This window comes from Asterias rubens, chromosome 15, assembly GCF_902459465.1.
Source record: "Asterias rubens chromosome 15, eAstRub1.3, whole genome shotgun sequence".
Lineage (NCBI taxonomy): Eukaryota > Metazoa > Echinodermata > Asteroidea > Forcipulatida > Asteriidae > Asterias > Asterias rubens.
The window spans coordinates 1,130,295-1,144,925 of NC_047076.1; the positions used below are offsets into that span (position 1 = coordinate 1,130,295).

General features: G+C 37.9%; 1 protein-coding gene across 2 annotated transcripts; it reads left to right on the forward strand.

The window, feature by feature from the left end:
• The first annotated feature begins 64 nt into the window (after positions 1 to 64).
• On the forward strand, positions 65 to 13,388 carry LOC117300012 (DNA mismatch repair protein Mlh1-like). 2 transcript variants are annotated; one of them, XM_033783663.1, is made up of 19 exons: positions 65 to 148; positions 1,088 to 1,254; positions 1,570 to 1,660; positions 2,422 to 2,520; positions 2,835 to 2,908; positions 3,536 to 3,608; positions 3,949 to 4,083; positions 4,853 to 4,941; positions 5,746 to 5,858; positions 6,080 to 6,173; positions 6,590 to 6,743; positions 7,248 to 7,434; positions 7,885 to 8,008; positions 8,208 to 8,371; positions 8,981 to 9,153; positions 9,687 to 9,851; positions 10,237 to 10,329; positions 10,924 to 11,037; positions 11,841 to 13,388. In XM_033783663.1, the coding sequence occupies exons 2-19, from the start codon at positions 1,145 to 1,147 to the stop codon at positions 12,024 to 12,026; spliced, it is 2,238 nt and encodes a 745-aa protein (XP_033639554.1). In that variant the 5' UTR covers positions 65 to 148; positions 1,088 to 1,144; the 3' UTR covers positions 12,027 to 13,388. The 2 variants fall into 2 exon arrangements, with proteins under 2 accessions (XP_033639554.1, XP_033639555.1); XM_033783664.1 differs by lacking the exons at positions 65 to 148; positions 1,088 to 1,254; positions 1,570 to 1,660; positions 2,835 to 2,908 and having other exon boundaries at positions 2,428 to 2,520.
• The last annotated feature ends 1,243 nt before the right edge of the window (positions 13,389 to 14,631 follow it).

Genomic DNA, 14,631 nt, shown 5'->3' on the forward strand with positions numbered 1-14,631 from the left:
GTCTGTGTAATCTGTGTGGACACTGGAGGGCGCTATTTCTTTTCAATTTTTTCATTCAACAGGGCGCGCGCGGACGAGATGGACGGAGTACAGTTTGTGTGTTTTTTTTTAACATGAGGATGAGCATTATTAAATGCAATTAGACTTGGTAAGTGAAGAAATATTACTTTGTAAACAAACTGATTAGTTAGATTGTGCTGGATGACAATGATTTATCACCCTTTCCCTGACGTCATGTTGGTTCATGTGCAGTGATGTGACGTCAATGACATGATGTGTGTTCGGAATTCTGTTGTTCTGTGTGAAACTAAAAAGGGATCCACTAAAAAGTGGTTTTCCTAAATTGTAGTTTGTTTGTTACAAACATTTATGTCTATGATAAGAGAAGAAACATGGAGTACACAGCATCCCAGTTCCTGGGTCTATGCTTGACTTAAATTTACCCTTGGAAAAGTTTCCGTATGGCGCCACCACTTTTTCATTCGATATGAAATAATATAGTATCTTTAAAATTCTAATTTACCTCAATGAGATATCCCTTTTTGTAAAAATGAGTGAAAAGTTAGTGGCGCCATACGGAAAGTTATCCTTAACGACAAATGGGGAGCTGTTGATAGTATAAACAAATTTGTGAGAAATGGCTCCTTCTAAGTAACGTAGTTTTCGAGAAAGAAGTAATTTTCCACGAATTTGATGTCGAGACCTCAAGTTTAGAATTTGAGGTCTCGAAATCAGGCATTTGGAAGCACCCAACTTCGTGTGTCAAGGGTGTTTTTTCTTTCATTATTATCTCGCAACTTCGACGACCGATTGAGCTCAATTTTCACAGGTTTGTTATTTTGTGCATATTGAGAGATACACCAAGTGAGAAGACTGAACTTTGACAAATACCAATAGTGTCCAGTGTCTACTTTTAAAGAAAAAAATTAAATGATTCCCTCATTAAATAGAATGTTTTGTTTTTTTCATGCTTCATTGACTGAATATTAAAAGTTGATACAGTATTGATAATTATTATGTCAACCAATGTTCTGTTTTGGTCTCCCAAAGCATAATGGTAAAAGTAATCATATTTTGTGTTTTATAGATGAAATGCCTTTATCAAAGTCGCACCTCCGCTAGGAAAAGGTAAACAGTTGTAACCATGGCAGCAAGTACTATAAGGAGGCTTGATGAGACCGTTGTTAACAGAATAGCGGCTGGAGAGGTCATTCAGCGACCTGCAAATGCACTCAAAGAAATGATTGAAAATTGGTAAGAAATAAAAAAAACTTGGAATAGGTTACACTACTATAAACATTATATTGGACCCATTATTAACTCGGCTGCTGTACTCCTCTTTCTGAAATCTGAGTTCTTTTCCCTCAGATAAATTAATAAATAAGTAAAGTAGCTGGAAAAGACTAAATTAAAACACTACTGTACATGATTTTGATCAGCCGTACTACTCAATAAAATTTTCCTACTTTTCCATCAAAGACCAAATATCATACTCTGTAGACATTCGACAGCCCGGTTTATCAAAAAAAAATTATAATTTAAAGGTTTTTGAACTACTTCTTTCCTTAGCCTTGATGCTCAAGCCACCAGTATTCAAGTGACTGTGAAATCAGGAGGGATGAAACTCATGCAGATTCAGGACAACGGAACAGGAATACGAGTGAGTTTTTGAGTCTTTTAGTTTTTGAGACATTGAGTCAATGAGTAACTGTGTAGTTGTGGCCATGTCTCATTGAGTCATTTTGTCATTGAGTACCTGAGAGCTACGAGGGACCATTCATTACACTTTTGCAATTTTAAAACTTTTACTTTCAAATTTAGGTGTATCCAATAGGAGACTTTCCAACGCTAGGCGGCAGCAGACATACCGGGTAAATTTCCATTGTTTACGTAGTTCTGAACATGCGCATAATTCTGAGAACAATGGATTTACCCGGTAAGTCTGCTGCCCTCTATCGTCCCAGAAAGTCTCCCATTGTATACCTGTAAAAAGGTGAGGAGAACATTGCCAAATATACCCTCAGATCTATGACCATCAGGAAAATTGCAACTTCCTTAATAGATGGAAATTTGCATCCAGGATCAATAATATTCATTTTGGTGTAACACCTGTGTGTGTTAGCACTGTAATTCTCAGTAATTTCCAGAGGTATGTGATAAAAAACACATTCATATTACTTGGTTGGGATTCGAACCTACGACCCTTGCTATTCCAGTGTCTTACCAGCTAGACCACCGAGATTGCCTGGTAGCTAGAGGCAGTTAAAATAACTTCCACCTTGACTTCTACTCGGCCTTAAACCCGCTCTCTCCATCTCACAGATAACTTACAATAATTTCACCCTCCCAATTACTCAATAATTTCCTCAATAAATGTAATTCTGGATCTTCTCTAAACTACATTTTTCTGTTCTAATCTAGAAAGAAGACATGGACATTGTGTGTGAACGTTTTACAACAAGCAAGCTGCGTCAGTTTGAAGACCTCAGTAATATTGCTACCTATGGTTTCCGTGGTGAGGTAAACAAATCCAAACTTGTTTAAACTTTTATGACGGATGTGATTACTCCAATTTTAAACAAATTCTTTTTTTACATTTCATTTTATTCACCAATAAACATTAACAAAACTAAAAATTGCAAAGGATCAACAAGAACAAACAATACAATAGTTTTAAAAAGAATACAAAAATATATATACGAGCAGATAAACATGTATGTAGGAACAACCTCCTGTTGGGGTGGTGCACTCAAACAATCGGAAACCAACAAAAGAACAAAAGAACCCCGGCAGAACTTATTATTATTAATTGGTTGGTTTTTTTTGTCCTCCAGGCTCTAGCAAGTATCAGTCACGTTGCCCATGTAACGATCACAACCAGAACTGAAGAATCTAAGTGCGCTTATAAGTAAGTATTCTCAAATAGTACAAGTTTTATTACCTCTATAAAGTTCAAGTGTAACTTGGTTCAATTCATTTTGGTTTTTACCCATTTACACCAATGTGTTAGCACTGTATACTCAGTACTTACACGAGTTCTGTGAAAAAAATCACAGGCATATTACTCGGGTGCGATTCGAACCCACCAATTCATTTAAGTTCAGTGATGTTTCAAGTTTTGCATGGTGTGGATAATACAGGGATGACATAATTCAGACGTTTATCTGAATTCAGACATTTTACAGTCTACCTGGTATGAAGATGCTGTATTCTTCTCCAAATTAAATAAGTCATGCTCTTGGTACTGACATGACTGAGGACACTGTTTCCAAAAGCGTCCTTGAAATCCATAACTTCAGGGGTTATCAAAATGTTGACTTGGCATCACTTCAAGGTACATTCTGAGTTTGTGATCAAAGTTTGAGACTTCTTTGTCAGCAACGACTCTCATCCCTTGTACTAAGAAGTATCTATTTCTAGTAAACTTGAGATATTACAACTAAAGCTGATTTGGTTGGTGATGTTTCTACAGATCTCTGCTCATCTCCAAGAAAAGTTATAATTTATCATACTTATACTATTTTTTATTTGATAGGGGCAGCTATGGGGACGGTAAACTTAAAGGTCCGGTCAAGCCGTGTGCAGGAAACAAAGGAACGCAAATAACAGTAGGTCTTCTCCTTCAGACGTTTTCTTATTTTCTTCTAAAGAAGTTAGTCTCCTGACGATGACAAAAGCAAGCAAGTCGAAACGTTGAGACCATTTAAGTACTCACTCCGTGGTAGTGAAGTTAATAATGATCCTATAGCCTTAGTAGTAGTCCCGGCCGGGTTTCTATCTTCCAAAATCAAGTACTCCTGGTGTCCATTATGTCTCAAAAAGGCTAATTGGGCAAATGCCTTTTGGAGGAAGGGTGGTGGTAATTAAAAGAGCTATATGTGAATTTATGAAAGTTTTGAATTTCATTTTTATGTATGACTGAACAATTACCTTTGTGTTTTTTTTTAGGTTGAAGATCTGTTTTATAATGTGACAACCAGACGGAAAGCCCTTAAGAGTGCCAGTGAAGAACATAATAAAATAGTTGAGGTTGTGAGTCGCTACGCTATACACAATGCTGGTGTAGCCTTCACCCTGAAGAAGGTGGGTAGAGTTTGTTTGGATCTACTCTAGTAGAATATAAATGATTCTAAACTATCAGAACAAAGAAATAAGTGAAGTGTTTGACGAGCATGATACTCTTCCTGTATGATTTCTTCTTCAGAAAGTCAGCAAAACTTGAGTAGAGTTTGTTTGGATCAACTCTAGGAGGAAACATACAAAAGATTCTGAAATATCAAAACAAAGAATTGCAGGCCTTGAATTAACCTTGCCAAGCTCAGCAAGGGAGTTGAGAAAGATTAAAGGAATGTCATTTGCCCAATGACCAGCAGCTGATTTCACAAAATGCTAGGATGAATCCTGTCTCGAGTTAGGATGAGTTTAAGGCGTCCTAACATCTATGGATACGGAACTTTTACTTGTCCCAATTCCTAAGATTAATCCTAGGAAGAGTTTGGTGAAATCGACATCAGGGCACTAATGTGTAGTATAGCGCTGGCTATGGTTGGGTCCTGAGACTCGGCTGAATAAAGGTGCAGAGGACGAACGTCTTACTCGGTTAACAGCTGACTCAAGACTGCCTCGTGGTTGGTCCGCTCACACAGTCCGGCCACTGGCACGCTTGGGTGACTTTATTATTTGTCAATACGTAATGTCTACAACCTGCTTACTATACATCACTACAAATGTAAAGCACACTGATACATTGTTGTAAAAATGCACTATATACATTCAAGAACAAGTTATTATGTATTTTTTATAATTCTAAGATTATGTAAATTATTTTTGATCTCTACTTCATATTTCTCAGCAAGGTGAGAGTTCATCTGACGTCAGAACAACTCAGAATTCCTCCACTCTCGATACGATAAGAACCATCTATGGCCCGTCTGTTGCTAGGTAAGATTAAACTGTCGTGAGTTGAAGACTTCAGTAGTGGCTATGGCTAGATCACTGATCGCCATAGCTGTAACCAAAGTCGCTAGAATCAGCCATAATAATAGTCGCTTCTTAAAGAGCTCCCATATCCATCACTTAGTGACGCTCCTGGTGCTGTTACATACAGTATTTCCTGCAAGGAATGTGGAGCTACGTTAGAATTATATGACCTAATCCATAGCAGTGCTGTGGCACAATGTGCTGCCAATCAAACCAGGAATACCGGGGCGATCCCCTTCTCTTTTCGATAAATTCACTGGTTTTTGTATGTGCGTCACACAACATGCAGGACCATTGGCTTTGCATCCCATCCATAGCTTTATCAGTTCAACCATTTGTAATTACAGGTGATGTTTGCAGTAGCACCATGTGTAAATCTCTTTTGAATAATTTTGGTTCTGAAAAGAACTGGTGGTTGACTAACTCAACGTTTTGATCAGTACGCTCTGTCTAGTTGGTAAGACACTGCTCTAGAATTGCAGAGGTTGTGGGTTCGAATCCCACCCGAGTAATATGCCTGTGATTTTTTTTCACAGAACTCGGAAAAAGTTAAGAGTATACAGTGTTAACACACATCGGTGTAAGGGTTAAAACCGAAACTAAACAGAGCTGATCAAAACGTTGAGTTGTCAACCACCAGTTCTTTTCAGAACCACCGCTACTCAAAAGAGATTTACACATGGTGCTAGTGCAAAAATTTCCTGAATAGTTTCAAATCCTACTTATTAATTTGATATTTTCTTTGTTTATTTTTTTCTGTTTCAGGGAAGTTATGGAAGTTGAGAGTGAGAATAGTAAGCTTGCTTTTAAGCTCCGTGGTTTCATCTCCAATGCAAATTACTCCGTCAAGAAATGTATTTTCCTACTTTTCATCAATCGTAAGTACTTGTCTGCTATTTTCATTTTATTATCTGCAATTTCCAATTTTACTCTCTGCAACTTAAATTTATTTTCTTCGGAAATTTAACAAAAATTCTTGCAGTTTCCACAATATTCATTTTATTTTCTGACATTTTTACTTTTTGTAGTAGATTTGTTTACAAAGTGTAAAAAAGTAACTTCTATTCATAAATTGTGTTTTTTAATTGTTATTCTTTAGATCGTCTTGTTGATTCATCCAGTTTAAGGAAAGCTATTGAGATGGTCTATGTTGCATACCTCCCCAAGAATTCCCATCCATTTCTTTACCTTAGGTGAGTTAATTTTAATATTACTCGCAAAAACGATATACAGAAATTATCAGACATTTTTATAAACTAATATATATCCGAACTCCATGGAAGCAAAAAATGTCTATGGATTTTAGGATATTGATATTTAAAGCTAGAGTGCATTCTAAATCCACCTATTATAAAATAGATCTATCAAAACTTATGAGTTATTTATTTATTTTCATTTTCTGCAATTTCCAATTTTTAGGACTCAGTTAATCCCAGTTAATAATCCGGAGGTCGTGATTCGAGTCCCACTCCAGTCAATTTTCTTTATTCAAACCCCAAACTTTTTATATAAACTTACCCAGTCAATTTCCCTTGTGGTTTGTTACTTGGCATTTATTCATTCTTTTTTGACACAATTTAAATTTGTTTGTTTACTGATTTGTAAACAGTCTTGAGATTACACCAAGCAACGTTGATGTTAACGTGCATCCGACTAAACAAGAAGTACATTTCTTACACGAGGAAGCAATAATTGAAGATATCCAGAAATGTGTGGAGCAGAAACTTCTGGGCTCAAACGCCTCAAGGACTTATTTTACTCAGGTGAACAAATGGTTTGTTTTCAATCAAGATTATATTTTTTAATGAGGTATCGACCAACTCACAAGGCCCCGTGGCCACGTTAAGGCGAGGGCTACGTTTAACTGATTTGGACTCTTGGACCAAATCAACTGCCACCAGCGGCACGTTGCTGCCTGCTCCTGAAGCTGAAACAGGGTTACCACCTTTAAGGATATTTGCGGAACAAAAATGGGTTACAAAACCTGTGACAAAAATAGTATGGTTATGTAAATCTGTAAATAAAAAAAGAGGGTGAACACCTGTAAAGAAAAGTGGTAAAAAAAAATAAAAAAAATAATATGTTATTAACAAACCTAAAAGTAAAACACAATCCTAGGAAAAAATGGTTTAAAAAACATGTGAAAAAAATATATATAATTTCTTGTAATAAACAGGTGGATTATTCTATAAAAAAAAGAGAGAAAGAAATAAATGTTATTTTTTGGTCACAAATCTGTATTCAACTCGCAATTTTTGAATTGATAGGCATTGCTTCCTGGAGCTCCAGTATCTGTCTCAGAAATTACCCAGAAGTCGTCTGGGTCTTCGGATATCTCAAGTTCTTCAGCGTCTAAGACCGCAGTCTATGCTCATCAGATGGTCAGAACTGATGACAAGGCTCAAAAACTAGAAGCTTTTCTTCCCAAAATGAAAATGATGTCGCCATCAGTTGGTAAGTTGATTAAATTGACTAAATAATTCAAGATTAACCTTTTTGACGTGTTCAGAAATTTGGGGTTGAACGAACCTTGGAAGTGGCAGCAGAAGGATCGCCTTGATGCGACTTTTTAATTACTGGTTCAGAAATTATGCAATTCCGGTCATGACACTCGTGTCCTTGAGCAAGACTCTTTACTGTAATTGGTTCTCTTCACCCAGGGGTATAAATGGGTACCTGTGCAGAGATGGTGTCTGTGATTGATTAGCTTATAGTGCGATACATGCTCATCAGCACGTGCAGTAAACTCCCAAGAGAGATGAGATGGTTTAATAAATGATATATAATGTCCCAGTGACCAGGGGTTATAATGTTGAAGCGCCACGAGTGTCACTGAGCGCTATATTAAAAGCCACTATTACTATTTGTAACATAGTAATACTTGATTGTTTTTTGCAACTCCAGACTCTGAAAGAGATGATGAACTTTCTGAGATGAGTAAAGGAGGCGACGTTGAGTTAATCAAAGATCTTGAGGAGGAGGAAATTAACAAAAAGGATGTAGCTACATCTTCAACATTCACTGCCAGGTAATGCAGCACCTTAAAAATTTGCCCAAAAAATAGTTAATTGCCTGACATTTCGACCCTATTTTTTGCATTTATACCATCGGCCCTTTGGGTTGGTAAGTTGTTTGCAACAGCTAATTCTATTTGGTCATCTTGAAAGTATGCTACATTTTAGGCATAAAAGCTTTTTTTTTCTCTCTCTCTCTCTTTTCTCTTACAGGAAACGCCCAATCGATGATGTCTTGCAAGAAGATGAAGATGTCCAGATGTCAGGTCAAAGTTCAAGTAAAGGTCGGCGTGGGGGTGAAGGACACCATCATCGAGAGATTCAATTAACCAGCGTCTTATCTTTACAGCAGAAGATTGAGGATGACATGCATAAAGGTAAATCAAGGAACTCTTTTCAAAGAAACTTCCAAATCGACGATCCTCATCTGCCCTTCCTTTAACTTTTGCTTCTTCTTGTATACTCCTCGGCTGTACCATGGCAAATCATCCTAACTCAAAATATGAGAAATTTTGAGAACAGAGATAAACTGTTGTGCCTTAAAGACTCTGGACACTATACGTAAATTGTCAAAGACCAGTCATCTCATGTGGTGTATCTCAACATATGCATAAAATAACAAACCTTTGAAAATTTGAGCTCTATTGTCGAAGTTGCGAGATAATAATGATAGAAAAAACATCCTTGTCACACGGAGTTGTGTACTTTCAGATGCTTGATTTCGAGAGCTCAATTCTAAATCTGAGGTCTTGAAATCAAATTCGTGGAAAATTACTTCTTTCTCGAAAACTACGTTACTTCAGAGGGAGCTGTTTTTCACAATGTTTTATACTACCAACCTCTCCCCATTACTCATTACCAAGTAAGGTTCTATGCTGAAAGTTATTTTGAGTATTAACTGATAGTGTCCACTGCCTTTAAAAACAGGTTCTTGGGTACAATGAATACTTCAAACGATCCTTGATTCATCAGTTTTCTCGTAACAGATTTGAGAGAGATGTTGAGACATCATACTTTTGTTGGTTGCGTCAACGCAGAGTTTGCGCTGCTACAGCATCAAACTAAGCTGTATCTTGTCAATACCTCCAAGCTGACCAGAGAACTCTTCTATCAACTCATGATCTTTGATTTCAGCAACTCAGGCATCATGAGGCTCTCTGTAAGTAAACTCACCTTCTGAACTTTGACCTTATCCAAGGTCCTTTGGAGAGGCGCTATATAAATGTTGAATATTAATACAAAGACATCTGCTCCAGAAGGTCCATCTGTCAAAGGTTGTGGGCTCAAATCCCGTCCGATTGAGTTGCCTGTGGATTTTTTTTACTGAACTCGGGGGAAAGTATTGAGTTAACAGTGCTTAATACACCTCAGTGTTTGGGTAAAAGTAAATTATGTTCAACACCAGGGCCGCATTACATGGCTGTGCTTACCGCCAATATCACCTGTGCAAGCGCCAAATGTTTGCGCTAGCTGTGTAAGCGAAGAATGCCTAGGACATGGAGTACGCAGGCGCACGGGCAATTTCCCTGCTAACCCATGAAATACGCTTATTGTAAGCGCGGAATTCCCTGCTCCCCTATTCTTTGCTTACGGTAAGCAGAGCCATGAAATTTGGCCCAGTTAAGTAAATTTTATTGTAATCACAGTGTTCATAATCGATACTAAATTTTTGGTTATTCCTTATTGATGCAGACACCAGCTTCGATCTACGATCTAGCGATGTTAGCTCTGACCTCAGAGGAGAGTGGATGGACATCCGATGATGGACCCAAGGAACAATTGGCTCAATATGTTCAAGATCTTCTCGTCTCCAAAGCGGAACTACTCGACGACTACTTCTCAATGCAGATAGATAAGGTGACTGGTCATCGGGGTTTCATTGCCTAAGGCCTATGCCCCATTTATGTGTATATTTATTTCATTTCTTGGGCAGATAAAAAGTACAATAATGTCAGTGGTGAAACATTGAGAGATACAACACGATTAAATCCAATACTGAGGAAGGAAAGAGAACTTACAGACTGTGAAGGGGGTAACCCTGTTTCAGCCCCAGGAGTAGGTGGCAACGTGACCCTAGTAGCAGTTGACTTGGGTCGACAGCCCAAATCAGTTAATAGTAGCCCTCACCTTGAAGTGGCTGTCCGTGGTCTTGTGTTGATATGTGACTCTCATAACTTTTTTATTATCTGCTATTTACAAATAAATATTTCTGTATAATTTGTTTTATTTGTCTCGTTTGCAGGACGGAAACCTTTGTACTCTACCCCTTTTACTGGATAATTACATACCAGCCTTAGAGAGACTGCCGATGTATGTACTCCGCTTAGCCACAGAGGTAAATATCAGAAACCCTTGATTAATTAAAAATAAGAGTCTAGCTCCAAAGAATATAACAGCAGATCCTAAGAATACTTTTCTCTAAATCACACTACAACCCTAGGTAATTCCAAATAAGCCAATTTGTGTAAAACCAGCAGAAATTGAAATAGGCAGCTCTAAATATATCCAGCTAATAAAAATAATAATAATAACACAAAATTTATAAGGCGCACAGTATCTGGAATGGTACCATTCAAAGGCGCCGGAAGCTAGCAAGCTGACAAATTGAACAGATGAGTCTTGAGGTTGTGTTTGAATGTAGATAGATCAGGTGTGTCCCTCAGCTTGTCTGGCAAGGAATTCAAGAGACGCGGTGCGCAGCTGGAAAAGGCACGGTCTCCGTAACTTGCCAGACGCATCCAGCATGTAAGGCTCACAACCCCCAGACCCAGTTGGAATCCAGCAGTCCCGAGTGCGGACAGAGTATTCTGAAATGTTGAGTCCTATGGTTCTTCTAAAAACCATCATACTTAAAAGGTATTTATCTACATGTTGTCAACGCAAAAATATTTGTTATTATCTCTTGCTTATTTTCATTTTTCCATACCAGGTTGACTGGGATGAAGAAGAGGATTGTTTTAAGAGCTTTGCTAAAGAGACGGGTCTCTTTTATTCAATCCATAAAAACATCCGTCTGAAGGAGAGAGATGAAAAACAAGATCAGGTGTGTATGAAATAATAAAAATGCTTTGGTTGTCATTAATCTTTGTGAACCCCCCCAAAAAAGAAGTTGCATCCCTTTAGCAGTTTAGGTTGATCCTCTGGCTGCCGCTTTCCAGGTTGTATCATAAACTTGGGTAGGATTCCTGGCTTTTTGCCAGTTGACTGGTAGTATGGCTTCTGACTGGCACGTGAAACAAAGATATTAGAGAGGTTTCGCAAGTCTACGGATACACATACAGATACCGATACGTCAACACTTTGTGTTTTCAGGTGACGCGTAGCCGCGACTATCGTATTTTGCACACACATTAGCAACGGATACAGGAGCTCGTACACGTCCGAGAAAAACGGATATTGTTTTGCAGACTTTTAGTTATCATTTTGTCCCAGATCAAAAACATTTCCCTTGGAATTGCTTTCACTGGTATCGTGCTTGATATGGATAGAAAATTGTTAGTCATTTTCAAGCAAAACGATAAGAAAATGCAGTGTATCAAACAGGGGGTCTCTATAGGTCGTGCTTGTCAGGAAAAACGCATAAGTGACACATACCTATAATTTGCGAAACAAAATCCAACACGCGGCTGACGTGAAGGGATACGGTTGTCATATCCATATCTGTATCTGTATCCGTACACTTTGCGAAACCTCTCTATTATAAAGGTATAATCCACCAGGGCCTGATTTCATAAACCCTGTTAACAGACATTTAAAATCCTTTTTGATTAAACGTCAGGCTATTATAAATTGTTGTGACTTGATTTTTACAGATTTTAATAATTTGATGTTTTCATATTCTTTTAGGAGTCGAGTGTTCCATCGTCAACTGAGTCAGCGATGCCATCTTATAATTGGAGATGGACAATTGAACACGTCATCTATCCAGCCTTCAAATCAATTCTCTTACCTCCAAAGAGTTCAGCAGAAGACGCTAGCGTTCTTCAGATTGCCAACCTGCCAGACTTATATAAAGTCTTTGAGAGATGCTGATGCTGTGTGGGCAGCGCGCCGTACCAACAATGGCCCTCATCACTTAACCCTGGTAGGGATGTACTGAGAAACAATGCTGATGATTGGCTCCCAAAAGTTACTACTTTGTGTGCGCACTTGTTAAAAACTTGTGTGGTTACTGGCTTGTGCTTGTGTGGCACTTGCAAATGCAAGTATTTTGACGCAACTCCATTTAAACTGAATCATGTTTTTACACAGTCACCCAAAACGTCATGCAGTAGGCCTAAGACAAATCACATGATCAAAGAAGAATAAGGGGGGGGGGCAGTTGTTTTTTTACCTTGATGCCTCTGTTGCAGGTTACAATACAGTACTTGAGCTGGCATGGATTGTCAGCAGGCTTAATTGAAATGTGCCAGATTCCAGCACATTATAATGAACCAGTTTCAAGGGTTATGAGCCAGCAAGGCATCCTGGAAAAAAATTGTCTTGGTAGGATTGATCATCCCTAGGACAGGGGGTGATTCTGGTGTGAAGATCCTTTCAAACTGCACATCGAGGTGGTACGTCATGGCCAAGCGGTTAAGAGCACCAGACTCGAGCTCTGGTGTTTCTGATCAGCAGAATGTGTTTGAGTCTCGGTCGTGGCACTTGTGTCCCTGAGCAAGATACTGCACCATATTTGCTTTGTCATTCGGTTGAGACATTGGTAGTAATACTTATCATGGAAGAGTAGTGGTTAACCTAGAATTGCTGACAAGTCGTTAGGCACTGCCTATTGCAAACACACATTCTGCCATTCATGCAACAGTCACAGTGCGATTTTACATTCATGCAACATTAGTAGGTAGCGCGTGCGCAGCTCTAACACCACTGACTCACACACATACTTGGATCGAGGATGAGTGTACCGTCCCCGTGACCACATCGCGCTTAAAAATGACCGACTTGATTTCGAGACTAGGGAAACCCTGTGTTTCTGGTTCCGTAGCAAGCACCCTTCTTTACAGGTTTCCTCAGGCTCACTAAAGAGGCTTCCTTGGTTTTATTACCAGAAATAATATCTTGTTATAATTCTTGTCTTCAGTGAGGTTGAGCTCTTGCATCATCACAATATTTGCAAATTGTGGCCCCAGTACTGTAAGTTTGAATGATGGATCCTGTAGATAAACATCATATATTAATTATAAATGTCTTCCATTTCTTTTAAGAGCCACTGTTCTTATAGCATTGTCAAAAAATAGATATCTGTATATATTTTAAGAAAAGTTATAACTTTTATAAAGATTGTCTCTCTACAACTATGCAAATATTTGGTTCTGTTTAAGACCCATAGAGTTATATATAAGAATTAGAGGGCGCACTGGTGATGCTTCTTGCACAAACGCAACGGGATCGCAAGGAGACACGCGCACCATTCTGTACGCGCGTTGAATATGAAGTTCACGTTGGAGTTGGTGTTTATTGAACGCTACGCGATGCTGTTTTGTCAACTTACAAAATGGCCGCACAAACACACGCTGTGCGATGCCTGTTTTGTCAACTTACAAAATGGCCGCCTGCGCACATGCCGGGTCGCTGGGTATTTAGGCCAGTGCGCCCTCTAGTTCTTATATATAACTCTATGTTAAGACCTGATTTGTTCCTGCCATTCAGAACTATATGATGTAGGTGGCACAAATTGTGTTGAAATGACATAAACAATGTCAAGATTTACACAAATTGTGTAAGAAATTGCACAAACTGACTGAATTTAGTCATTGACATTTTACATTTTAAATGACTGAACTATTAAAAGTACTGATTAGCGAGAGTACCTTGAAGCATTTTGTATTCATGTTGTTTTTGTTTGTATAATAAAAAATACTTTCACAATAAAAAATATCCAGTTCCTTTTTTATTTTTGTTATTGTTTGTTTCTTTTACTTTTGGTAGAAAAGAGAACTGTTTTTTTGTTGCTAGATTAGTTAGTAGGGATGAGAACTTTAAAACTTTTATCTAAATTCAGACCTTTTTTATGTCTGCCTGGTGAAAAAAAAACCTATATCTTCTAAAGATAATTATAAAGAAATCCTGCTTTGTTATCTTCTTCTCTGCTGATAAAAAAAGCTCCTTGAAGTCTATAAACTTCAGAAGGTTATTGAAAGTAAGAAATGCCATTAATTTAACATGCCTCCATAAAAAGTTGACCCTAGTTTAACAGACATTTATTCAGTAGTTTTGTTATTTCTGTACTAATGAGTTGAGAATTTTTTTTTTTTAAATGACTCATTAGCTCAAACATTTAATTTATGCCTTAACTATTTAATAGACGATAAACTTGCATTAGGGGAAAAAATATTATTTTGTTTTACCCCTGTGTTTTTTAGACCATATCTATGATAAAACATTTGAATCCCCCCCCCCCCTTCTTAAACTTGTTTTCAGACTGGCTGGTATAAATTCATTTAATTCACAAATTGATTCGCACACAAAATTAATAAATAAATAAAAGAAGCGCAGAGGCAAATTCTGTGTAATATTTACTTTTAACATTAAACAAAATCTTGTTTTTTAGAAGCCATTTCGGAAAGTTTTATGCAAATAATGTTGTAGTTGTGGGTACGCCCTCTTCGGTCAAAGGTCAAACCAAAATGGCGGCCTC

What these genes read in the sequence shown, in the direction of transcription:
- LOC117300012 (XM_033783663.1), top strand. Translation starts at nt 1,145, where the DNA reads ATGGCAGCAAGTACTATAAGGAGGCTTGATGAGACCGTTGTTAACAGA. An exon ending in TTTCCTACTTTTCATCAATC is followed by an intron (nt 5,859 to 6,079) that starts GTAAGTACTTGT and finishes GTTATTCTTTAG; the next exon opens with ATCGTCTTGTTGATTCATCC. An exon ending in TACTCCGCTTAGCCACAGAG is followed by an intron (nt 10,330 to 10,923) that starts GTAAATATCAGA and finishes TTTCCATACCAG; the next exon opens with GTTGACTGGGATGAAGAAGA.